This window comes from Rhineura floridana, chromosome 6, assembly GCF_030035675.1.
Source record: "Rhineura floridana isolate rRhiFlo1 chromosome 6, rRhiFlo1.hap2, whole genome shotgun sequence".
Taxonomy (NCBI): Eukaryota; Metazoa; Chordata; class Lepidosauria; order Squamata; family Rhineuridae; genus Rhineura; species Rhineura floridana.
In genome coordinates, this window is record NC_084485.1 from 148,841,696 (window position 1) to 148,869,192 (window position 27,497).

The 27,497-nt window shown below is 43.0% G+C and overlaps 1 protein-coding gene across 5 annotated transcripts; it reads right to left on the reverse strand.

Annotated features, from left to right (window-relative positions):
• Nucleotides 1–3,548: 3,548 nt before the first annotated feature.
• TSEN15 (tRNA splicing endonuclease subunit 15) lies at nt 3,549–27,281 on the reverse strand. 5 transcript variants are annotated; one of them, XM_061634055.1, is made up of 6 exons: nt 27,076–27,281; nt 21,864–21,945; nt 19,880–20,015; nt 9,665–10,415; nt 4,547–4,701; nt 3,549–4,432 (listed from the first exon to the last, which is right to left on the reverse strand). In XM_061634055.1, the coding sequence occupies exons 1-4, from the start codon at nt 27,226–27,228 to the stop codon at nt 10,208–10,210; spliced, it is 579 nt and encodes a 192-aa protein (XP_061490039.1). In that variant the 5' UTR covers nt 27,229–27,281; the 3' UTR covers nt 3,549–4,432; nt 4,547–4,701; nt 9,665–10,207. The 5 variants fall into 5 exon arrangements, with proteins under 5 accessions (XP_061490039.1, XP_061490038.1, XP_061490037.1 ...); XM_061634054.1 differs by having other exon boundaries at nt 6,879–10,415; XM_061634053.1 differs by having other exon boundaries at nt 4,547–10,415.
• Nucleotides 27,282–27,497: the final 216 nt, after the last annotated feature.

A 27,497-nucleotide genomic window follows, 5' to 3' on the forward strand; every position in this document is an offset into this window, starting at 1 on the left:
TTACATGAACCACTTTGCTTTTGTTTAATTGGTCTGTGGTGATTACATATGTCACTGTGTCAAGCCTTTCTCTGATGGTATATGGTCCTTCCCAGTTAGCCTGTAATTTGTCATGTTTCCTGGGTATGAACGCCATAACCATATCTCCCACATCATACACACGTTCTCTGGCTGTTCTGTCATACCAGTAACTTTGCTTCTCCTGTGCATGACTCAAATTCTCTTTCACTACTTCCATCATTGATGTTAATTTATTGTGGAATTCCAATACAAAATCTACTACAGAAGTTTTGTACTCTCCCAGAGTTCCTTCCCATGAATTTTTTAGCAGTTCCAAAGGTCCCCTCACTTTTCTAGTGAACATGAGTTCAAAGGGTGAGAAGCCTGTTGACTCCTGAGGGACTTTTCTGTATGCAAATAAGAAGCATCCCAACAGTTCATCCCAGTCTTGTGGGTGATCTTGAACATAGCTTCTTATCATGCCCTTCAAAACTCCATTGAATCTCTCAGTTAGCCCATTAGTGGCGGGATGGTAAGTAGTGGTCTTTAGATGTTTTAGACCACAACATTTCCACATACATTGCATCACTTCTCCCATGAATACACTGCCTTGATCTGTCAGCACTTCATGAGGGAAACCTAGCCTCATAAAGATTTTTAATAAAGCCTCTGCCACTACAGGGGCTTCTACAGATCTCAGTGCTTCTGCGTCTGGGTACCTGGTGGCAAAATCCACCACCACCACTAGATATTTCTTGCCATGCCTTGTGGGTTTGGAAAAAGGGCCCACCAAATCTATTCCCACTCTATAAAAGGGTTGTCCAATTATAGGAAGGGGCTTTAAGGGTGCCTTGGTCTTTACTCCACTCTTTCCCACCTTTTGGCATATTCCACAAGATAGACAATGTTGTTTTACATCCTTGGAGATATTTGGCCAATAATAATGTGCAGCCAATCTCCTCTTGGTCTTTTTTATTCCCAGATGTCCTGCACATGGGACATCGTGGGCTACCTCTAGCAATCTGGTTCTGTATTTGCTAGGTACTATCAATTGCTTCACTGGTTCACATTCATCCTTTCTCTCAGCAGGCATCCACAGTCTATATAAAATCCCATTCTCACACAAAACTTGATTCCTCAGTTTGTCAGTGAAAGGAATCTGTTGGGTCAGCGCTTGTTCCTTTATCTGCTTCAGACTTATATCTTTATGCAGCTCTTCCCTGAATTGATCTGCTTCTTCCCCAGAGACCACTTGATACAGTTTGTCTTCTTCAGCAGGCCTGCTAGTGGTTGCTATGGCGACCTGAGGCTGGTTAACAGATTCCACCCTGTTTGTTTCAGCCCCCCTTAATATGGCTTCTTTTTCTCTGCCAATTTGCTGTCTGGTCACTACATATATTTTCCCCTGTGCCCCCATAACATCTCTTCCCAGTATTACTGGTTCTTGTTGCTGGGCATTAATACCAACTTTATATTGGCCCTTTCGGCCTCTCCATTCCATTTTCACTAGGGCCACAGGCAAACTCTCTGGTTGACCCCTCACTCCTTGGATAGTCACTGTTTCCTGAGGTAATATTTCTTCAGATTTTATTAAATCTGGCCTCAGTAACGTCTGAGCGGCACCAGTGTCAAGCAATGCACAATAATTTGCCCCTTGTACACTCACTTCCTCTCTCAGACTTGAATCAAGGCCTGTTACTTCTGTCCAGTTTATCTGGCAAAACTGAACCTTTTTCGCTGCTTCTAAAGCCTTGGGCTCTGTTTTCACTGCCCTTGTCTGAGCAGGATTACTAATGGGGTTGGCAACCTCACATTGAAAACGTAGGTGCCCCAGTCTACCACATTTGTAGCATAATTTCTCCTCACTTTTAGGGTACACAGATCCACTCTGGGGTGTCCTGCGCCCTTCAGATTTTAATGGAGGACTCACTCGCTGTGGTACCACATCCCTTCTGCCAGCACTATATGGTCTGGGTTTAAACTCTCTTGATGTTTTCCCCACCCAGCCAGTTCTATTGGAGGCGAAGTGATCCGCCATCTCTGCGGCCTCCTGCACAGATGTAGGGGAACGGTCTTTGACCAGGAGCCTTATTTCTGGTGGTAACTGATGGTATAATTGATCCAGTATCATGAGGCTTTTCACCTCTTCCACTGACTGAGCTTTGGCACTACTCATCCACTTTCCAAATATATCCATCAACTTTGCTCCCAGTTCCACAAAAGACCTCCCTGTCTGTATCTGGCAGTTTCTGAAAAGCTTTCTAAAATAATCAGGCCCCAGTCTGAATCTTTTAAACACTGCTTCTTTGAATTCAGCATAGGTGACGGGCCTGTCTGAGGGGAAATATTGGTATACCTCAGCCAATTCCCCTTTAATCAGGTTTGATAAATACTGCATGTATTTATCTTCAGGTAGCCCCCACAACTGAGCTGCTTTTTCAAAGGTGCTGAGGTAAATTTGAGGATCTTGACCAGGCTCATAGACAGCAAAGTCCTTTGGAGTAATTTTTATTTTTGCTCCATCTCTGTCTTTCCTTGTTTCCTCAGAGTGAAATTTCTCTCTATCAAATTTTAACTTTTCTACTTGTAATTCAGCATCCAATGCTCGTTGCTTCTCCCTCTCCTCAAACCCCAATCTCATTCTCTCAATTTCCAACTCCCTCTGTTTTTCCTTCTCTGCAATCTCTCAGCTTCCATCTTCAATCTCTCAGCTTCCAACTCCTTCTGCTTGTCTTTTTCCTCAGCCTCCCATCTTAACTTCTCTCTCAAGTACTCTATATAAGGGGGATTGCTTAAATATCCTTCTGGGGTCTCTTCCCTGACAGGTTGTTTTTGCTGGGCAGTAGCAAATCCTATAAGTGCTACCCTCAATTCATCTACCCCTTTACCCTCGTGAGGTAAATTGAATGTTATGCACTTCTCCACCAGCTCCTCTCTTTTCATTTTTATGTATTCAGCCATGGTGTTTGAGTTCACTCACTCTTTGCCACACACTCTTTGCCAGTCACTCTCACAAGAAATCTTGTTTTGTTATTTCTGTTTGCCACACCACTGTTCTGGATTCTCTAGTATTCGTATCTGGATTCTCTGTTGTTCGTATCCCACCGCTACTGACACCACATGTGATGCGTCCTTCCCTGGCTCTCCCTGTCAGGTTCCTACCTGCGCGTGGTTACTGCCCGTCTCTAGGCACCACCAGGGACTCCACCAGTCCGGACCGCACTCTCTTATGGTTTACCTATCCGCTCTAGCACAGATCTCAACAGATCCCCCTGCTAGGCAACCACCAGTAACGTCCCAATACTAGTATTCCCAGAGACTCTGAATACTGGTATTGTTATTCTCTTCACCGCTGCCACCATTTGTTACAGTTCCCTTCAGCCTTGGTCATTACCTTACCCTCCCTTCTGGTCTGTGAAACTCCAGCCAAGGATCAGGCCTTTGGTAAACCAAATTAAGTATTTATTAAAGATAACAAAGCTAACAAGATTAACAAGATTTCTTCTTAAGGCACATAAGCATATGGTTTTACTCAATACTAATCTGAACTCCACCCCCCTCCTTCATCACTCTCTCCTGGCAAACAACTCTCTCAAACCCCACCAAGCAATCCACTCTTTCTCTTCTCCCCCCAGATTCCACAATTCACCACCTCACATTCCCCAGATTTACCTGTCATCCTTTCATTTATACTGTCAGCCATCTTAAACATTCAGCCAATCATCAAGCATTCTACTGCCCATTCACTCCCCCTCCTCTTTCACCACTTACCATGTATACTCTAAACAACCAGCACTTACCATATATACACTAATATATAGGAACATCAGTTAACCAAGCCCATTTTGCCATGGTAGCGTTTAACACATGAAGCAATTTTTACATGAATGAGATCTGAGGCAGTAGTTCAGGAGATTTTTAAGAAGCCGCCACTCTGAATTAACCTATTTCTTCATATCTAAAGCCCTAGAGGGGAAAATGAAAAACATCACAAAGTAAAGAATTTTGCAACTGACTATAATATTTTCCTGACAGCGAGGGAAATGGCAAAGGAAGTTGCTCTATAGGCTCTGATGTGGAGTGAAAATAAAAATCCAACACAAACATTGTACTACAGTCGTCATTTAAAAGAAACTTAAGCTCTTTGGTTTCCTTACACATACCCACGCTGAGGTTTAGCAGCTTATAGTGTGATGGTTCAGCTACTGCTCAGCAGCCAAGTAGAGAGTGAGATTATTTTATGGACTTAACAGCAGAGTCCATAATACACAAGGATTGTAGCCAGATGCAGCATGGAGCAAGCTACTTTTTAACACAGGATAGCTTCAGCAGTTTTTCTGGGGATGCAGAAACCCATAGATGCTCAGCAAAATTCCAATAACAATCGTTGCTTTATATCAGTGGTTCTCAAACTTTTTTGGTTCGCGGCGCACTGTAAAACATATAAAAAATTTCTGGCGCACTTCGTATACAAAATTAAAAATATATTAATATATATTTAAACTATGAATAAAAATAACTTAAACTATAGAAAACTATTACTTACCCTATACAAATGTGTTTCTTCTCATTTTTAAAATATACTTTCATAATATTTGAGGCACACCTAGCCACCTCTTGGGGCGCACCAGTGTGCCTGGGTGCACCGTTTGAGAATCACTGCTTTATATAATAGGGGAAATGGAGGTAGGCAGCTTAAACCTGGATTGAAATAATAATAATAATAATATTTAATTTGTTTGTTGCCTATCTGGCAAATAGCCACTCTAGGCGACGTACATTAAAAGAGATAAAATACAATAATATCAGATGCAGTCACATTAATAACAATAGATAAAAATACTGGACAGTCATCAATACATATAAAAACAATTATATTAGCAGCATACGATAGATGACAAAATCATGGAGATTTACCCCTCCCAAGGACCTCAAAGGCCTGTTGAAATAGCCACGTCTTTAGGGCCTTGCGGAATACATCTAGGGAAGGGGCATGTCGAAGATCACATGGGAGGGAGTTCCAGAGAGTGGGGGCCACCACAGAAAAGGCTCTCTCCCTAGTACCCACCAACCTAACTGTTTTGGTTGGCGGGATTGAGAGAAGGCCTTGTGTGGCTGATCTAGTTGGGTGGCATAGGTGGTGGCGGTGGAGGCGCTCTTTCAGGTAAGCTGGGCCGAAACCGTATAGGGTTTTAAAGGTTAATACCAACACCTTGAATCGGGCCCGGAAAACAACCGGCAGCCAGTGTAGATCAAATAATACTGGCGTAATGTGGTCCCGGTGGCGGCTGTTGGTAAGTAAGTGCGCTGCTGCATTCTGTACAAGTTGTAATTTCTGGGTCGTTTTCAAGGGTAACCCCACATAGAGCGCATTACAGTAGTCCAATCGAGAGGTGACCAGGGCATGTACCACGAGCGGGAGCTGTTGAACAGGGAGGTAGGGTTGCAGCCTACGTATAAGGTGTAATTGATACCAAGTTGCCCGGCTCACAGCCGAAATCTGAGCCTCCATGGACAGCCTGGAATCAAGAACAACCCCGAGGCTGCGGACCTGGTCCTGTAGGGGTAACTTCACCCCATCAAACACCAGGTCAACATCTCCTAACCCTCCCTTGTCTCCCACAAGTAGTACCTCGGTCTTATCAGGGTTCAACTTCAACCTGTTCCTGCCCATCCATCCACTCACGGATTCCAGGCACTTGGACATGGTCTCCACAGCCCTCTCCAGTGAAGATTTAAATGAGAGATAGAGCTGAGTGTCATCCGCATATTGGTGACACCGCAGCCCAAATCTCCTGATGATCTCTCCCAGCGGCTTTACATAGATGTTAAATAGCATGGGAGAGAGGATAGAGCCCTGTGGCACACCACAATTGAGAGGCCAAGGGTCTGAAACCTCATCACCCAATGCTACCTGTTGGCACCTATCAGAGAGAAAGGAGTGGAACCACCGTAAAACCGTGCCTCCCAATCCCAAACTCTCCAGGCGATCTAAAAGGATACCGTGATCTACGGTATCGAAAGCCGCTGAGAGATCCAGGAGGACAAGGAAGGTGAATTCTCCCCTATCCAGTGCCCTCCTCATATCATCGACCAGAGCGACCAAGGCTGTTTCAGTTCCATGTCCAGTCCTGAAACCCGATTGGTATGGATCTAGATAATCCGTTTCATCCAAGTGTGTCTGCAACTGAAAAAAAGCACAGATGTACTTATGCATAATGGAGATCAGTACCACATGCACAAGACACTATTTTAAATGAAGCCCCTCCCTCCCGTTCCTTCTTTGATACTTAATTTTCGTGTACCAGAATCCCTGCTCCATCCACAAAGCATGCACTGAAATATTTCATTATTGCAATTCCCTTAATTACTAAAATAATGCACAAAAGGTAGACTGAGATCTACTCTGGGCAATTTTTGATGGACTACCTACTGCCTAGTTTTCTGTATTCTGGACTCGGTGGGCCTCTGTCCGATTCATCAAGAGTACATATTCATTTTAAGCAACAGTACATACAGGAATATAGGATTTATATTAATTCAGACCATTGGTCCATCTAAGACAGCGTTGTCAACACTGATCAACAGTTGCCTCTCCAAAGTTTCCGACTCTAATCTGGGGATGTCAGGGATTGAACCTGGGACTTGTCCATGCACAGCATGTGCTCTACCACTGAGCTACAGCCCTTCCTGTAGATCACTGAACACACGCTTTAACTGTTGTGAGATCTCAAGAGTGCGCTCATGCTCGATAAATTTAAAACATTTGGGCAAACTATGTAATGAACAATAATAGCAATAATAATAAGAGTCCACACAAAGCTGAAGGCAGGCCAGGCCTCTCTAAAGCAGTAAAGCATTTCAGACCCAGGACCCACCTTGCAGCAAGAGACCCATATTTTTCTTTTTGCGAGCACGTCCTAGTTCAACATTTGGCACAAATTCACCATTTTCTCTATGTCTTTGTACTATTTAGGATGTCCTAATTCTCCACTGATACTTAATGTGAAAATTGTGTGGATGTTATCTCATGATGAATAGCAAGTTCAAGGTGCATTATGGCATTGCAGATGTCTCCAAAAAGTGTGAAGAATAGATCTCCAGGGATTATATTACAGATGTTTTCCACAATGCATTTTTAAAATCTCTCTGCAACTTTGAAGTTGAACAATTACTTTAAAAAAAATTGGAATATCAGGTTCCTTAAATGACCTGGTGAGAAAGACAAAGAGACTTTTAAAATATTTACTGCAACTTGCCAACCCCTGAATGGCATTTTGCTGCAGCCTAGCAGACTTGAATTCATATAGCTGAGAAAAATGTGTATTCTAATTCCCTAGCTCCAAGTCTTCCCTTGGATTACTATCTGCTTCTGAAATCATAACATAAGTGGTCTTTGTGCTGAAAATACGCCTGTGTGGTCCTTGGCCACATGAGAATTTTTAATGGACTTTTTAAAAAACATGAATTGCATAAGCTACTTCCAAGACAAACCTTGCAAAAGAACAGCAAGTGACTCTGAGATACATTTAAAAAGCAGTAACAGCCATCATAAGAATGTTTGAAGAGAGAGAGAATTGAAGAGAAGAATTCTTGAAGATAAGAAGAGACAGAGGCACCTGACTCTCTACTTAGACTTCCCCAATCTGGTGTCCTCTAGATTTTTTTTTTTTTTTAACAAACTCCCATCATCCCTGTTCATTGAATATACTGGCTGGGACTGATGGGAGTTGTAGTGCAAACCTGGAGGACACCAGGTTGGGAAGGCTGCTCTACTTGATATTATCCAGGATCTTAATTTAGAAATGGACTGACATGACTGTTGTTAGAATTTGACAAATCAGGTCCTAGACCAGGCCTGAGTAAGCCAGGAATTTAATTCACACTGTTAGGAGAATCATTAAAGATAAACATCTGTTCAAAGAGAAAACACACAAAGGGCACATTATAGGCCCCTCCAGACTGGTTTTTTTTTGGGGGGGGGTATCTGTAATATTTCATCAGTGCAATAACAGTGCATTAGTGGTGGATTTATACTGGACCATCCATCCATCATTCCGCTTTATTAGTTGTTCTGTGCTTCCCCAGTGTTGCCACATCGTTGCCATCTGGAGGGGCACTCTTGTGCTATAGTGCAACTAAAGCGGGACAAAACAACAACACCCTCGGACCATTTGTGGGATGAAAAGTTACAGGATTTCAGCAGGAAGCTATGGCACATGCACTGATGGAAAACGTCCACCCTGAAACCTTTGCAAACGCAAACATTATTGAAAATAGGACTGCGGATAACTGCCCCAACACCATTATGAGCACAAATAATCATGAATGCACAATAAAAAGGACATTGGGAGGGGCCCTATAATAAAATCTTAGGATGGGCATAGGGAACTGGAGGTCACTGCCTCTAAAGACACATCCCCTTATTATGCATCTTACCACTTTCTTCCAAGTAAACAGAGACAGAGGCAAAGGGCTGTTTAAGCCAGTTGTCCCAATATGAACAGCAGCAGAGGCTCTATCACGTTCTGCCCCATATTTGCCTCAAGCTTATAGCTCTGGGAAGAAAAGGTCATAAGTGACAGATTCTCGGCTGCCGCTCAAATGAGGCAAGAAGGGAGTTAGAGTATTTTATCTGTGTCTTGAAGCGAGTGCTGTAACTGTAAGGGGGGTGGGTTCTACCAAAGCCTTTTTTGCTACTCATTCCATAAAAAAGGGGGGGAGGCTAAAGAGCCCATTATCTGTGTGATTCAGAATCAATGTCAGTGGCCTCGGACCATTACTGAGGTCAAAATATGGAACCAGAGAATTTGGTTGCTAACCAGGTGCAAGAGGAATTATGATTTTAAGAACCTCCAACGAATTCTACCCGCATCCACTTATTCAGTTATATAGCAAATGTTTGGTACAGAAATCGTCACCAGGAAGTAATGAACTGTTTTAATCATTACTGAACTGAGAGGTGGGGCGGTGATGAAGGCCCAAACTACAAGTTGGCCATTTGAAATCCTGCAAGGGAAAAAGCTGCAGGGTGGGGCAGAGGAAGATCTGAAGCTGGGAAAAGGGTCAGAGCCTTCTCAGCCCTTCCAGTTTTGCACTGCCTAAAGCACTCACAGGAAGCAGATTTTCTTGTTCTAAAGGGGCCTCTGCACTACCATGACATGTGTGGGTGTATAACTTACAGGGAGCTTCCAGAGTGGACTATTTATTGAGCCTTCATGCCAATACATTTACACAAAGGTTATATAATGTTGTTTGTTTGTTGAGTATTCATCCCGATAGGTGCGCACGTTGCCAGCTACTGGCCATTATCCTGCACTTTTTAATCACTTTCCTTACTTTTCTAACAGCAAAATGTGTGGTGATGGGGTAAGTCAGTGCAGGATAAAAACAAATTCTGTGCGAATGAGCAGCCCCTCTGAAAGTGCCCATAGTTTGGGCCTAAGCATGCAAGCCAGGAAATGCCTGCTCCAAATCTCACCTTAGACAATAATTCAGGGGGTAACCTTAAGCAAGCCATTGCCATTCACAGTTCCTTCGAATGCAACGTGGGCATAACAGCATGGGCCTACCTTGCAGAGTTGTATAACTATTGTAAAAACCAATGAGATACTGTATGTGAAGTGCTTCAAACACTTAAATGTGCAACATAAAATAAATTCACCTTCACTTCTAGAGGGCTACCACCAAGCCTTTCGGAGCTTTGGCAGTAGCAGCAGTCAGGAGTGAAGTCATCTTTTTCCAGCTGCAGCACATCTGAACCAAAAGGGTGGGTGGAAGCGTGGGTACAGCAAGCTCTGCTGAATGTTGCAATCAAGCAATTTAATAATAGCAGGTGCTGTGATTACTTTATAATGACATGCACAAAGGAATTTGCTGAAAAAATGAAAAGTTTATAAAACTAAGTGCTCTTAGGTGCCTTTGGGACAATGACTGGGTCAGGAACTAAGGATGGAATTTTGTTTCGTTCCAAAAATTCGCCTTTTCAAACACAGCCTACAAGCTTGAACTTCCTGATGAGGAGAGAACAGATTCTTGAATTGGTCCTCGACATCTGTGATGTCCCAATTTTACAATTCTCAGGCCTTAGAAGGATTTTCAGAGCAGATGTTCAACTCCCAATGGCACCTTATAATTCACATATATACAGTTCCAGACTGGTTTAGAGATTTGATGCAGTCCAGAACTGACGCAATAGTCTATCTCCCTATCGTCTCAAAGACCTCTTTCTTTTCTTTCTCCACTGCATATCGTCCATGTCTTCAATATCGTCAGGAGGGTCTGGGGTTACAAAGCCATCTGTCAGTTTATAGTAGACTATCGTGGAGTCCGATTCAACTATAGCCAGAGTCATGGAGGGTGGAGAATCAGGCTTATCCTGCACAGTACATGCTCTCTTCATGATCTGCCTCATTCTGAAAGAAAAAAAAAACACAATTGGAAGGTTTACCTATTTCATTTAAATTTCACATGAAGCCAATCTGAGCAACCAGACCAAGTTAGTAGCTCAGTTTTGTGTATCTAAAAATGTAGGAAAATTTTGTATGCTTTTGCTATCAAAGAAGCCCAATGCTGCCTCTGCCAGTTTTTCTGGAAGATTGCCACCTGTTTTCTTTTTCTGGTAGAGCTCCTGTGCATGAATGGTACGAATGCAATAGATGCAGTTTTTCCCACCCCTGTGCCTCTATGCTGGGAACAGGATTCAGCTGTTACATTTTCATTACATTGGAGCCCTGGCTGAAAAAAGGAAGAACTCTGGCAACACTAACATGCCACAAGTCAAAAGTAATAAGGTGGAGCCACAGTGCGCTAAAGGACATATGCAGCACCCTTTTGGTATGATTGTGGTGTCAACGGCCACAGGTTTAGATGGGTTTGGAAGGAGATGAGACAAATGCACAAAGGGTTAGGTTGTGCCACAATAGCTAAGTGGAACCTCCAGACTCAGACACAGTTGCAGGGGAGGAACAACAAGGGAGGGCTGGTGTCTTCATACCTTGTTTTGGGTTTTCTGAAAGGATCTGGTTGCCCTGTTAGAAACAGGATGTTGGACCAAAGCGGTCTTTAGCTCTATTCAGTAAGGTTTTCCTTGTATTATTTTGCCTTTGGTTCGCTGAGCCAGTGAGTGATCAGGAAGTAATGTAGCATGCGGTGGACAGGCAGGATTGAAGGCCTGAGCCTCATTCTATGGCACTGAGCCAGGCCCACACAGGGCCCCGATGCCAGGGCTGTCATAAATGTCTCCTGCCTATGACACTTGTGCTGGATACCCATGCTTTAGAACAGGGGTGGGGAGCCTTTCCTCTTCAAGGACTGCATTTTCTCAAGTGGGAGGGGCAACACAGCACATATCCGTGGTGAGGGGGCACATCATGAACCTTGGCTTACCCTGCTCTGTGAACTCAGAGTTGTGGTTTGTTTCTCCCTAAATAAACCGTGATCAGAAGCCAAGGATTGTCCTTGGCTTGCTGACGGTGGTGTGTTTGGGAAGAAAAAAGCCATGATCCTGGTTTAGATGACACAGTAAGCCAACGTTTGTGATTTGTTGCACCTGCTCGCACTAGTGGAGGAGCGAAGCAGTAGTGAACAGGCAGCATGCACTAGCACACTATGCATTCACAGTAAGCCATGGTTTATGGCTCATTGTGATATGCGAATGGGACCATAGGATAAGGATGGTACAGAAGACCTATAGCTTTTCCAGCTGCTTGGCAGTTCCTATCACAACACCATGCAATCTGTGCTTGCAAAAACAGTATTATACATCTTATCACTGGACCCATAAACAAAGGTATTTTATCAAGATCCTTTCACGTAATTGACACTGCAAGTGATCACATAAAATATGTTCTATTCATGTCTCGTCCCCCTGAAATTACTGGAGTTACACAAAAGCACGACTATCCAGAAGTCTGAGCCCCCTTGTTGATCACAAAGGGTTGTAACCAACACTGCATGAGTGGAGTTCAACTTGTGCAATGGGACTTCCCCCTTCTTTCTTCTCCCTGCGTGCCCCCAAAATCTGCTACAACCCTCTGGAGCAGATTTATAGGGTGTGCTGGGAGCTTCAGAGGAGAGGAGCAGAGCAGCAGGGCTGGATACAACCCAAAGAGGGCAGCACCATCTCAAACGCAAAAGTGGTGCAAGTGTATGTATTCCATGTAACAGAATGATAAAAAAATGTGAACTAACCACAAAAACAGGGCTAGAGCCACTGACAGGCAAAAAAGAGCAGAAAAAGCCAGGTTTTAGAAATATGATTTATTCCAGGCCTAATCCCTTTCAGGGAGAGAAAACCTCTTCCTGGGGGCACGTTTCCAGCAGCAATTCTCAAATGCAATGGGACTATTGTAAATATACAGGCATACCCCGCTTTAACGTATGCAATGGGACAAGAGAGTATACTTTAAGCGAAAATAACCTTTAAGTGAAGCAATTATCTTCAGTTGTACTGCACGCAATCACCACTAGATGGCAGTGGTGTCATGCCAATAAAGTACAAGTTATTGCGAAGCGCGTGAACGTTAAGCGGGGTATAGGGACGAATGGCGCATGTACGTTATAGTGAGGCAACGTTAAGTGGGGCAACGTTAAGCGGGGTGCCTGAATAGAGTTCCTTGCACTTGAGATGTGTCCCCAAGGAAGAATCCCCCCCCCCAGTGCAATGGTCCTGGAATGAATCATATTTCTAGCATCCGGAGTTTTCCAGCCAATACATTTTGAGTATTCAAAACACATTTTGATTCTCTCTTTATCAGGAGAAAAACTGTAAGAGAGAATTTGAAATGTTAATGCTCTTTTTACTCTATGAACCCAGCAAAAACATTCATTTTACGAATAAACATTCATTTTATATAAAAATGTATCTGCCAGTAAAATAAACAGCCAAAATAAACTATCATGCAGGGCCATCAAATACAGTATTCAAAAAGTTGCAGTAATAAGAATAAGAATAATCTGTAGTTAGAAGGTAAAGTACACAAAATGGCTGTCCATAAAATTAAAATACTTCAGATTCAAGTTGTTTTTTCTCCCTGCTGCTCAAAATGCATCAGAACATCATCACGCAGCACGGAATACAGACCCTTGCACCTTTTGCAGGTTTCCCGTATTTTTTCCCTCCTCTGTCCATTATCACTTTGTTTGGTCTATGACCATATTAAACAATACAATACAATTATCACCTTCCCACAAGTGCTTCTGGTAACTAGAGAGATTGCCACTTTGCCAATGTAGAATCTTGCAAAAGGGTGGCAGCAAGCAGCTCAATGTACCCTCTCATTCCTCACCACTCTACTCCTCTCCTACGGTGACTGCCAATTAGCCTTCAACATGGAAATTACCCACTAGGCAGCTGCACACTATTAAGTCAAAGGGCAGCAACTGGTATGCTGCTTCCAAGCAAGGGTTAAAACAGAGGTGTCTGTGTGTGGGGAATATCTCAGCCTTCCTGCCCCTCTTCTCTAAACATTGAGGGATTGTGAAAGCTGTTTTGTTGAATTGCAGAGAGGAATGCACACAGGAAGGGAGATGCTTCTTTGGGGGAAGGGCCATGGCTCAGTGGTAAAGCAAATGCCTTCCATGCTTAAGGTCCCATGTTCCTTTGCGGCATCTCCAGGTAGAGACCCCAGTCTGATATCCTGGAGAGCCACCGCCAATCAGCCAGTAGACAATACTGAGCTAGATGGACGGACGGTCTGACTCTATGTAAGGCAACTTTCTTTGCTGCAGTGGTCATGTAGAATTCCCCATGGCAGGCAAGATTCTGATTTGGTGACAAAAGTGAGGTCCATCAGCCACCAGGGGCCTGCATTGTGCCATCAGGTGGTCCCCATGATGAAAGAGGTTAAAGGCATTTCCTCAAGCAAGCTGTGTGGGAAGGTTCGGAGCCCCTCTCCAATCTTACCAGGCTCCCCAAAGGCAGCGAAGGAAGATGGGAGCAGAGCTTGCTGCCTCCACATCTTCTGCACTCCAAAGCAATTGTACTGAATGCACAGAGTGAAGCGAAAGAACTGAAAGATAGCAAGTGGGTTCTAAGGGGACATATTCTTACTCAAATATGCAGGGAGCTGGTACCAAAGATGCAACAGCTACTTCGTCTGAAATAGTAACATGTATCTACTCTGTATTGGAATATGATTTAGAGAGTAAGAGGATAACTCTCTGGGAATTAAGGAAGTCAGCACTTCCGATGCCTCAAGGCAGCATTGTTGGGGACATCATACAGAATTCCTGATTAGCTGGACTTCTACAGAAGTTATTTGTGAAAGGAACAGGGAAGGGAATCTGACTGTGAAGCTCGTCATCCGCAGTTACACTGAAGGCATTGTGTAACACATCTGCCATGAATGGGGATGTTGATAAGCTATGTGTCAGGTTGATAGAATAACTCACATTTGCCAAGAGAATTTTCTACTTCAAAAGCACTGTAGGGCCAAATATGAAAATACCAGATGGGCAGATAGAGACATAACCCCACTGATACTTTTCAACACTTTTTCTTCTGAACTTCTGAAGATCTGCATCAGCCGGCCCATAAATATACATCTGACTACACAAACCCAATTGAAAAGGCCTATTATGACAATTAGTCATTTTCAGCACATGCATACCAGCGAGTCAAACTGATGTCAATGAGATTTACTCCCTAACACATGTGTATAGGATTTCAGCCCTAAACTATTACTGAAGTGCTTAAATTGGACATCAGTGCAAGAAAACTGCAAAACTAAGTGTGCAATGTGGAACAAATTTTTGGTGCTAAACAGTCATATAAGCAAAGTTAAAAACTGTGTTTGCTAAGAGCCAATGATAAAGTTAGTCTGAAATGTTCCGTTTATTACTATGAGTATTTCAAAGCTTTCTGCTGACAGCTACTGGGCAGCTGGAGTGATGAGCTCATATAATCTAAACACTGCCAAAATAACATGTCAGTGTTATTGTAACTTTTATTTCCTCTCTCCTTAAAAAAGTGTTTGAAATTTGCTTTTAAATATTAATCATTCATGAAGGCCATTTGTGGCATTGATGAGGTGTTGGTTCACTTTTCAACACAGACGCTGAGGATTCAGCCTGACCTGAAAAACACTAGAGCAGAATGTCTCATGAACAGGTCTGGGCTGCATATCTCCAGCCTTGGGAAGGTTCATGAAAAACTCCTCCCTCTGGATGCTTTCAGAATACCAAACCCATTCTTGTTTTCCCCTCCATGAGTGCCCACTGAATCATGTCTAGTGTCTTTCATTCTGTGCGCTGTAGCTCATGATGAGAGCCTGACCCAGGATAGATAGTTAGTTACTACAACATTTTGGAGGGCTTGTTCCATTTCTGAAACATGAAGAATTGCTAAGTTTGCCCCTGGTGGTGGTGGTAGAGATCATCATTACAGGTGCATAACAGAGCATTTGAATTGAGCAGGTGTAAACAAATAAAAGGACTATTTGCACAATACTCTCCATGTCAGCTATCCAAGCCAAATTAGGACACATACTTACATAGACAAACATGTGAACTGGCCCATCACATTAGCCCTATTCAGGCATTCATTTTTTAATGTGTGAAGGGACCAGTGGGAATGTGTAGGACTAGCCCTGCCCCCTCAATGCCATAATGTGCAACACTGTCCTCAGACATGATTGGCTCAGTCGGAAGGCTCCCATGATTCACAGAGGGCTGACATGATTCAATGTCTGGAGAGGATTCAAACTGTCACCTGCACTGTTAAGTGACATAGTCACATACAAGCTGTACTACATGATTTTTCAGAACTTTATAGACTGGCTATCAGATTCTCATGAATCCACATTCTATGCCAGAATCTTACTTTGGGGAATATGGGAAGACAAGTGGGACCTGCCATAAAATGCTACAATTCAGGGATTCCAACCAATCAGCCACACCCATGTTATTCCATTCTGTTCCATTCCCCTTCCCCTCCTTTAGTCTTCCTACTTGTGCACTAGTTACATAAGGTTCTACACTTGGTAAATGTGTTTACTGTTCGCATTTAAGGTGCTGTCCACAACTTGCTATGTGGAAGTCCTATTGCAGGCACACGGGAGAACTGGGCACAAGATCTTGTGGAGTCATTTGGAAGCTAGGAACCAAACATAGGCAGAGCAGGCTTAAGAGACATCATACATGGCATGTTTGCCCTATTGGAAAGGCTGGTTGCCAACTGGACCTACTATCAATGTAATTCATTCACCCTTTGCCATCCCAAAAATGTGTGTGATGCAGCAGTGTGATGCTGCGGCAAAAAAGGCAAACGCGGTTTTGGGCTGCATAAACAGAGTTATAGTTCCCAGGTCGAGGGAAGTAATAGTCCCACTATATTCTGCATTAGTCAGGCCTCATCTGGAATACTGCGTTCAGTTCTGGGCGCCTCATTTTAAGAAAGATATAGACAAGTTAGAGCAGGTTAAGAAGAGGGCGACGAGGATGATAGCCGGTATGGAGAACAAGTCTTATGAGGAAAGGTTGAAGGAACTTGGCATGTTCAGTCTGGTGAAGAGAAGGCTGAGGGGTGACATGATTGCACTCTTTAAGTACCTGAAGGGCTGTCACATAGAGGAGGGTACAGATTTGTTCTCTGCTGCCCCAGAGGGTAGGGCTAGGTCTAATGGTTTTAAGTTGCAGGAGCGTAGATTCAGATTGGACATTAGAAGGAACTTCTTGACAGTAAGGGTGGTTAGGCAATGGAACCGACTGCCTAGGGAGGTGGTGGGATCCCCTTCGCTGGATGTCTTCAAGCAGAGGCTGGACAGCTATCTGCGGGAGATGCTCTAGCTCTGGATTTCCTGCTGTGAGCAGGGGGTTGGACTCGATGGCCTACAAGGCCCATGTGATGTTCCTCTATTAGTGTAAACAGGGTAAGTGTTGTTTGTATAGGAGATACATGGTAAGTGGAATGAAAGAAGAAGGGGGAGTGAATGGGCAGTAGAATGCTGGATGATTGGCTGAATGTTTAAAATGGCTGACAGTATAAAAGGAAGAGTGAGAGTGGAATCTGGGGGGAGAAGAGAAAGAGTGGGGTTTGAGAGAGTGGTTTGTCAGGAGAGCGTGGAGAAGGAGGGGGGTGGAGTTCGGATTAGTATTGAGTAAAACCATATGCTTATGTGCCTTAAGAAGAAATCTTGTTAATCTTGTTAGCTTTGTTATCTTTAATAAATACTTAATTTGGTTTACCAAAGGCCTGATCCTTGGCTGGGGTTTCACAGACCAGAAGGGAGGGTAAGGTAATGACCAAGGCTGAAGGGGAACTGTAACAAATGGTGGCAGCGGTGAAGAGAATAACAATACCAGTATTCAGAGTCTCTGGGAATACTAGTATTAGGACGTGACTGGTGGTTGCCTAGCAGGGTGATCTGTTGAGATCTGTGCTAGAGCGGGGAGAGAAACAATAAAAAAGGACAGTCCGGACTGGTGGAGTCCCTGGTGGTGCCTAGTGACAGGCAGTAACCACGAGCAGGTAGGAACCTGACAGGGAGAGCCAGGGAAGGACGCCTCACAGCCCCTTCCAACTCTATGATTCTATGATTCTATAATCTTTTAGCTGGGTACCAAAGACAGAGCAAACAGCGTCACCACCAGATTTATAGAAATGACATGAATGAAAAGCTTACTGAAATAGGAGGATATATGTATGTGACATCGTATGTCCAGTAATAAAACACCTTTCAAAACAGATTTGTCTACCAAGGAATTAGGATTTTGTATTCTTTTCCCATGTCACTGATGAAACCCAACACCAATCTGGAAATCAACTTTTCCCTGATGCGTATGAAGGCAGTTTCTACACTGTGTGTGTAGTTTCATAACTCTGCTGTTGTACTCTACCAATACAGAAATTGGCACTGAGTCCAGAAATCAGCATCTGGAGAATTTATTATTCCTTTTTATTATCAACTTGCAACCCGGACACAACCCTTTAAACCTCCCAGTAAGGCAGGAGACAAGCTAGCTCTGGATCCTTCACCCCACCCATACCATTCTTTCTACAGCCCAGTCACCTGCCCCTCTCTCCTTCTCTGGCTGTACAGCACACCTGGAAGCCACTTCACCACAACAGATGAGAAGAGGTGGGAGACAATCATGGCAACCCAAATGATGTGTTGAGAAAAGCTGAATGTTACAACCTGTATATATGATGCACGTTCAAATAACTGCTCTTATTTTGCATAATTTAGTCTGTATTATTAAATACTATTTTGCATACATTAGTTATTAAGGAGCAAGGAACTACACAGACCAAAAGAGCACTATCTGTGACTAGGAATGGCCGAACTCCACCTTGTCTTTTAGCACCCATAACATTTCAAGGGCTATTGTGGGTGCTCCATGCGCATGGTTGCAAAATTGTAGCAAAGTGGTGATAACCAGCAGCACAAGGGACTGCAGTCCCTTTCTGTGCCACCAGGTGCCCCAAAGGGAAAAAGACTAACCTTGAGGAAGGGAGGGGGAGTGAGCAAATGGAGGAGGAGTCCCTGAAGCCTAGAAAAGGTCAGCAAATGACTTAGAGATGGATGAAAGGTAGATCAGGATCTACTGGTAGATCTCTGAGTGATTTGCAGATGATCAGCAAAGATTTCCGACTCCAAATTGTTTAACAGCAGCAAAAACAAAAATGACTTTCCCCACCTAAATTAGGCTGCTGGAATGAGCTAAACAGGAGTGTACTTGCGGGTGAAAGGACTGAGTTTAGTACAGTTTTAGTACTGAAAACAAACTCTTCGGCTCAGAAGTGCCCTGTTTTGTTTTGTTTTTAATTTTAACTGTACACCTTTTGCACCTGACCCTGGCTGATAGATCTTGGGGTTTCTCTAGTAAAAAACAAAGAAGTTCCAACAACCCCCAAGCCTTCTGACCATTGATTTAAAGGGCATAATTTTAGAAAATGGTTATAAAGTGTTATTTCATTATGATTAAATAAATAGATGAAAACAGCAACACGATAATACATTATTGGGACAAACCAAAAACTTGCAAAATAGCTAGCAAGCTTTGTTATGGTAAACGGTAAACGCAAAGGGTGGAGTTTGGGGGCATGGTAGGAAAGCCCAACTGTGGGTCTGGGCGTTAATTTCACAAATGTATACAATGTTATTTCATAATTAAACTCATGAGATAGTATCGGATGGGATTGTGGGATGTGTGGGGTGGGAGGCCATGTTACATGTCTGCATGTCACCTTCCCCCGCTGTTTGGTCCCTACTGGAAATATTAATTAGCATGCTCTCTGGTTTCTTATTTATTAAATATACCATGGGCTTTCTATCTCAATAGGTCTCCAAGTTTGCTTTTAGTAAGAGGTTGCTTACAACAACCCCAATACAATCCTACAATAATATGAAATACAAAAGAAAATGACAATAAAGCAGCAGAACAGTCTTCATACTTGAATCAGCAACGGTCCAAACAATAAAACGGTTTTAATTTCCTTTCTAAATGACAAGACAGATGGCGCCAGATGAATACCTCTGGGAATATCTACCAAATCTCCAAAGTGGGGATGGGGCTTCAAATAACAGATTCAAATGAAAGAGAGGGGCCCTTCAGGATATCCTGGGTCCCAGGCCGCTAAGCGTTTTACAGTCAACATCAGCACTCTAAATTGTACTTGGAAACAAGCTGGCAGCTGATAAAAATTTCTTGTAAGACGGGCAAGTTGTGTTCCACTGAGCGAGTCCTGGTTAATAGGCAGTGTGCCATATTCTGAACCAGCCAAAGTTTTTAACCAGCCTTCAAAGGCAGCTTCTGTGGTTGCACCAGCCTTTGCCACACAAGATTGCAGCATAAAAACTGCCCCGAGCATTGCCATCCTCTGTTCAGTTTGGCTACAATAAACTCAAAACCAAACCCTCTGTGGATCCTTGCTTACCTCTCATGGCTGAATGACACATGGATAGGAATTGGCACCACCACTTGTAAGCCCTCTGCTTCTCCCACGCACCCGTGAAGACACACAAGCTGGAATTCGGCAAGACCAACATAGGACACCTCATGCCACTTTCTAACTGAAGGGTGTATCAGAGGCAGTAACAGAAAAGAGAATGAACTTAAATCAAAAATAATGTTTGGTTGACAGATTTCTTAAACACCTTTTTCTAAAGGAAGGCTCAAGGCGTCTTGCAGCAATAAGGGATACAAAAGTTAAAAACAGAACAAGCAGAGTCTGTAATAAAACCACCCCATCCTAAAAGCGTGACATCGAGCAATAACCATTTAAACAAGGGCGATATTCTAAAACAATTCATCACATCCCCCAAAATGTCTAAAAGTATAAGGAAGTCTTAACCTGCCACCAAAAAGATGATTCTCTCAGCAAAAGGCAAGTCTCAATGGGAAGAGCATTCCATAAACAGAGGAGGCCACTACTGAAAAGACCCTGACTCTAGTCATCACCCTCTCTTAGATGCTAATGTTAGGGTACAGACAGGTTCCTGACAGGAGAGGCATTCTGTCAAGCACTGGAGTCCCAAGCCATGTACAACTTTATGGGTTTAAACCAGCACTTAGAATTGGACCTGGAAACATAAAGTAATTAATCCTTCCATTTCAGGACCTCCATGCCTGCACACTGCTCTACCTAATAGGTGATCAGCAGAGCTAATAGTGTTACAGATGCCAATAATACTAGTTCTGCTCTTGTAAGAAATTGATCTTTTAGTGGTGGCAGCATCTACACTTTGGAACTCCCTGCCTATTGATATCAGGCTCTTTTTGGTGCCTGCTTACAACATTCTTATTTAGTCAAGCCTATTCAGACATGTGGAATACTAACATGTGTTTTAATCTCTTTCTATTACAGTTGATTTAAATTATCTTGGGAATGTTTTCAAATGCTTGCTTTTAACTGTATTTTATTGATAATGTTAATGTTTTAATTCTTTTGTAAACTGCTTAGGAGTTTATTACAATCAAGCAGTATATAAATATTGTGAAACAAACAAACAATAGTAACATATTCAATTATCATTAGCCCTACTTAGGTGTTATTTCCCTGTACACAATTACAGGAAGTGCATGGATACTCTTTCTGGTCAAGTAGTTCTCCACACCCTGTGCAATTTAGAATGCTGGAAGATCAGGGTTCTAAGTCATGTGGGGAGCCTAAACGACTAAAGCAGGCTCCCAGCTGCAGAAGTTCAGTCCCCAATACATGGAAGACTGTGGGAACAGTCACGGTGAAGCAAGGGGTGGGGCCAGAGAGTGCTTTCCCCCCTTCCAATCAGTTGCACGAGGAGGGGATCACCTGAAGAGGATTATTATGCTACATGCCTAAAGGGTATTTACGCATTAATCATATTTGCATCTCACTTTTCCTCCAGGGGAACATGGCGTTATCTGCTTTGATTCTCACAACAAACTTCTGAAGCAGGTTAGTTTGAGAGATAGTGCTTTACCCAAGGCCACCCAGTGAGCTTCATGGATGAATAGGGACATGTGCCAGGTTCCCTGTGGTACTATTCTAATACTTTATCCACTACACCACAATGGCCATGGTGTGTGTGTGCACATACGTGCAGAGATAGTTGTATGAGAAAGAATTTGCACATGTACACAAAAAGTAGCGCTTGTCAGATTGGCAGACGTGATTCTGCGCAGGCACATAGTACGCAGAGCACGTCTGGTACAGCCTCCACCTTATGCATACTGGATAGGACGGAATCTATGTATGTGCTGGGTTTCGTGTATGTGGGCACGGTAACATCCAATACATGGTGGTCAGGAGGGCTAAAGATGGGGCAAGTGTGTGAGATCCACATTCAGAAGTGCACACAGGCTCAACCCATGCTTGCAAAAGTCCAAGGATTTCTTACAATACATGAAGTCTGCTCTTGAAGGTACCTCCACTAACTTACCTTCTAAGAGATCTAAGTACACTAGGAAAGCAGCATACACACAACTGCTGTCAGCCACATCCAATGACATCATCCGTGTGAGCTGAAATAGACAATAGTAAGCAATGGATGTGAAAGTTCTTGGGGGGGGCAGAGAAAGGGGAGACCACATTGCATGCAACAAAACCCAAGCAGAATTTTACCCACAATTTTTGGGACGTGTTTTCCCATCGACTCCAGGGACTTTTGGCAGAAACCCAAAAAAAGCACAACACACAAATTCTTTCAGGCCTGTTAAAGGATTTACTGCTAAAAAAGTCTGTTAAAAGATTTGCGGGTTGCGTTTTTAAAATGCCAATAAAACTGTTCTCCAAAAGATGTAGTTGAGCATGCAGGAGAGGGGAAAAAACGATTTAGCAATGCTGTTTGTTTGTAGAACAGTGCTAGTTCTGTCCTAAGCCTTCTAGGCAGGGACTGCTTTACATTTGTGTTTTAGCCAGCACCTGACACAGGAATGGGGTGGCGGGCAGTTGTACCTGAATCCAAAATTGGAATTTCCATTGCTGGAACTGGGGATTTGAGTTAGAGTCAGAGCTATTTACTTGTTACATTTATATCCTGCCTTTCCTCCAAGGAGCTCAAGGCGCATACGGGGTTGTTTCTCCCTTTTATTTTATCTTCACAATAACCCTGTGAGTTAGATTAGGCTGAGAGATAGCGACTGGTCCAAAGTCACCCAGTGTGCTTTGTGGCTCAGTGGAGATTTGAACTTGGATCTCCTTGGGTCTTGTCCAACACTCTAACCACTATGCCACATTGGCTTCAGCTGGAACCAGAAGTGTAACAGGCAGGAGATGCTGCTCTGTTTACCTGCCAAGGCCAGAAGGCCAGGCTCCTATTCTTTGTACCAGGCCTGCTTAATCCAGAGCAGGGATGGGAAACCTATGACCTTCCAGATGCTGTTGGGCTCCAGGCACCATCAGCCTCAGCCAGCATGGTCAGGGATGATGGAAGTTGTAGTCCAACAACATCTGGGAGGACCAGAGGCTCCCCATCCCCAGTGCAGTGGCTTTCTACTGCCTGCCAGTTATAGAGGAGAATGTTATTTCCTTCTGGCCTGAACACACAGTTTAGGGCAGATTGCCACATTAAGACCCAGCTTCTGCCTATGAGGTTCCTGGTTTAAGCCCCAGAGTACCTGACACACACTGCTGATGTTATGAAAATATCAATTAGTGATACTGCTAGGGACATGTTGCAAGTTTCACCTATATCTGGCACAGTGTAATGCTGCGATTCATGTATATAGCCTGATACTTTCTTTCTATTTTTAAAAATGGAAAGCCAAAAAGCTAAATATTTGATTTGTAAAGATTAGCCTTTTATAAACTTGATCAAGCTAATACTTTCCTAAAACTCCAATTGTTAGTGTTATACAACCTGCAAAATAAGCTCTCTTTTAACATGCCAAACTCCTAAGGGGGTTAAATCACATCAGATCATGGAGTTTTGCATCCTGACAAAAAAAAATGTGATTGTTGACCCAACTCACACAGTGAACAATTGAAGAAGGTCCTGTAAAACTTCACATTCCTACACTTAAAATTAAAGTTAGTCTATTAAAAATTATTGCTTTAAAATTCTTAGACATTTTTGAGTTGAACCAGGAGCTTTCTGATACTTCACAGACACTTTCTGCTCCAATCCTGAATATTGCTTTCATGCCCAAAAACCACTGAAGTCTGAAGGGCTTCATAAGAAGAATTACAGCCTGAATCTAAAGAGGCATTTGCAAAGGAAGATTCAGATTAGTTAAGAACATAAGCCCACAAACAGGACATGAGAGCAATAGCTCTCTCTCACTGTTTTTCTACACTAAGTGGTAGTATTCAGTGGCATATGTCCTCTGATACTGGAGGCAATATACAGCTATCATGGCTAGTAGCCACTGATAACCTTGCCCCTATGAATTTGTCTAAACCTCTTTTACACTCATCCAAACTTGTGCCATCACTGCCTCTTGTGGGAACAAATTCCATAGTTTAAGTATGCACTGTGTGAAGAAATACTTCCTCTTGTCTGTCCTAATCTCCCACCATTCAGCTTCATTTAATGATTCCTAATATTATGAGAAAAATGTCTATTCACTTATTTGGAATGTGGTATTGGAAGAGAGCTTTGTGGATACCATGGACTACAAAAAAAGACAAATAATTGGGTGTTAGAACAAATTAAACCAGAACTATCACTAAAAGCTAAAATGATGAAACTGAGGTGATCATACTGTGGAGATATAATGAGAAGACATGATTCATTAGAAAATACCATAATGCTGGAAAAAAACAGAAGGGAGTAGAAAAAGAGAAAGGCCAAACAAGAGATGGATTGATTCCATAAAGGAAGTCACAGACCTGAACTTACAAGATCTGAACAGGGTAGTCCACGACAGATGCTTTTGGAGGTCGATGATTCATAGGGTTGCCATAAGTTGTAATCGAGTGGAAGGCACGTAACAATCCACTTTCTCCACATCACACATAATTTTATACACTTCTATTGTGTGCGACCTTACTCACCTTCTTTCTAAACTAAAAAGCCCCAGACAAGTCTCTCCTTGTAGGGGAACTGCTCAAATAATTTTGGTGGCTTTTTTTTCTGCACCCTTTTTCAGCTCTACAATATCCTTTGTTTGAGAAGTGGAACCAGAACTGTACATAGTATTCCATATGCGGCTGTACCATAGTTTTGCATAAAGGCATTACGGCAGTTTTATTTTCAATTCTTTTCTTAATGATCTCTAACATGGGATTCACCTGGGGAAGAGCCACAGCCCAGTGCTAATGCATCTGCTTTGCATACAGAAGGTCCCAAGTTTAATCCTCAGCATCTCCAGATAGGGCTGGGAATGTTCTCTGTCTGAAAGCCTGGAGGGTCACTGCCAGTCAGTATAGTCCTAAGGCAGATGGACCAAATGGTCTGATTCAGTGTAAGGTAGCTTGTTATGTTTTCACTGAGCTATCTACCACTGCTACCCATTCATGTACACTAGCCATTTTCAGACTATCACTGTTTAGGACACCCATTCCATATCAACTTGTCTGACAACGAACCCCTACTCATTGCAAGGGATTGGGGGGGGATGTTCTAGGTTCTAGAATTCATGCTCAGTTGAAAAGGTGTCTGTGTGCCAGCTAAGCAAATTAACCTATATCATGCACTACGCACATGCCCAACACTGCAAGGAAAGATCTGTAGCACTGAGCAAGCTGTCTTTCAGGGAAGCTCATAAACCATTATTGAACTTCTCCCAGAGAAAACTCAAGAGTCACTGACTGAAAATCACTGAGTGAAAATTGTGAGGTTTAATATGTCTCAGCCGTTAACTCTTTAGGTGCTCTTTGGCAAGCCACTATTCTTCTCAGCTTGCCATCTACAATATGGGAATAACGCTGACCTATCTTGCAGATATTAACATATGGAATACTTTGCTGTTAACATATGGAATACTTTGAACATTCTTGGGTTTTCAGTTCAGTATTATAGTAATTTCATCTCTAGTCCAAAGACAGCAGCTTGCACCAGTGCATTACAGAATTCAAGGGCAGTCAAGGATAGAAAGCTACCTAAATCCAATAAGCTTGGTTTTGTTTGAAAGGTTTCGTTGTGAGACAATTGAACTGGGTCACACATACATATAACATCACTTGAGCTACACAACACACAGCAATCACTCGTGTGTGTGAATGTGCCACCAAAGATACAGAGTACTGCCAAGGGGAGGGCCCAACCCCCATATTTAAGGATAGTGATGTAATTTATCACACTTGTCAAGAATGCTCAACATTCTAACCGGGGGGGTGGGGGTCAACTCCCCAGCCCAGGGCAATTGATCCCAGTCGGGCATAACCTGTGCCTCCCTTACCAGGGCTGAGTTAGACCAACACCAGCCCTGCAACATCGGTAGACTGCCACCACCCCTTAAACCTGGTCACCCACTCTGGGCCAAGGGGAAACACAAGGTGCCAGAAATAGATTCCAAAAGGTAAGATTGTTGTAAACCGCCCAGAGAGCTTTGGCTATGGGGTGGTATACAAATGCAATAAATAAATAATAAAATAAAGAAGAGCCAAATATGCACTCCTTGCTCTGGAGCCTTAAGGCAAAATACCCAACTATACAATAGTCTGTGGCTAATTGGCTAAGGTGCTGGATTCAGAGACAAATTTCCCTTGAAATGAACACACACTGGTAAATAAGAGGTAGCAATAGCTTCTTAGATACAGTGTGAATGCAGCCTAAATTGTAAGCCTCTATGTAGGAGCATCTCCCCTTTAATTCTTGTATGGCACCTGGCATAGTGATAGATGCAGCACAGCAGAATTAATAGGTACTTATGTACTTATGGTGAGAGACTACATAACGCTGTGCCAACTTTATCATTCCTTTGATCTCTCTAGGACCAGGCACATAGTCCTTAACACACAATCCATTATTGCTGGTGGATTCATTATGTATCCACTCCCAGGACCATACATCGGAGGTTGTAGTTTCACCTGGCACAGCACAGCAAGACCATCACCAAAGGTATAGCATCATATATCATCAGAAGAATGGTCAAGGACACTCTCCCTTCCAACTTCCATTAGCAAATTGTTGTCATTATCAACAACAACAACAAGTGGGGAAGGGAATTATTTTCACATTATTTGCTGCAGGTTGAAAAACATTTAAAAGCCAGCACTGCACTTTGAATATAGCCAGAGGTACAGTACCCCCCCTTTCCTTTCCCCCATGCGTCTTATTTACATTGTAAGCCTGTAGGCAGAGTCCTGTTGTTTTTCATTCTATTTATTTAAGGGCATTTATATACCGCTCCTCATAATATTAACTCCAGGAAGAGTGAAAATAGTTTTATACTGTACAGTGTGAATGATAATATTATACAATACACTTTCGGAGCAGAAGCGCTCGCTTCCAGCTATTCTTTAAGATCAGCCACGGATAATCTTGGTACAGTATGCAATAAAACAGTTATTTCATAATCTCTTTACGTGTTGTGTGTGTTTTAACAAACGGCCGAGAAAAAGAGCTTAACCAAACTGCCGCCGATTTGTTTTTTGTAAAATATATTTTTACTTATTTTACTCAATTTGATCTGTCAGATTTTGGCAAAAACCTTCTGGGATGTGGCAAACCAACGGAGCAGAGATTTCCTGGTCCCGCCCACACTAACCGTAGGGTGAACAGCCAGCCAGTTCTCTCGAAGCGCCCATCTCTCGCACTTTGGGGCATCCTCCTCCTGAGCAGACAAACCGGAGCCCCCCAACAATGAAGCGCCGTCCCCCGTTGCACCATGCTCGGAGCTACTGCTTCCCGGTGTTTCCATTACTGAAACGCGTGCAACTCAGCTTCGTTCCCTTCAGTGTCTCAACACTACAGGTCCTGAATGGAATACGCCCACTCGCTCTAAAGTTCCTCTTTCAAACGGGCGAGTGCTTATGCGTTAGGATAGATTAACTTTCTTCCATTGTGATGATTAAACTATAAATATCGCCGGGCCAGTCATCAAAATGTTTCTTGTTAGAAGTTTGTGACCTTGTGTGTTAGAATAGGAAAATACTAGATTGAGAACATGAAGTATCCAAGCCCCTCTGA

Bases quoted from the DNA above. Each gene is read 5' to 3' on its own strand.
- TSEN15 (XM_061634051.1), bottom strand. From the start codon at position 6,217: ATGCATAAGTACATCTGTGCTTTTTTTCAGTTGCAGACACACTTGGAT.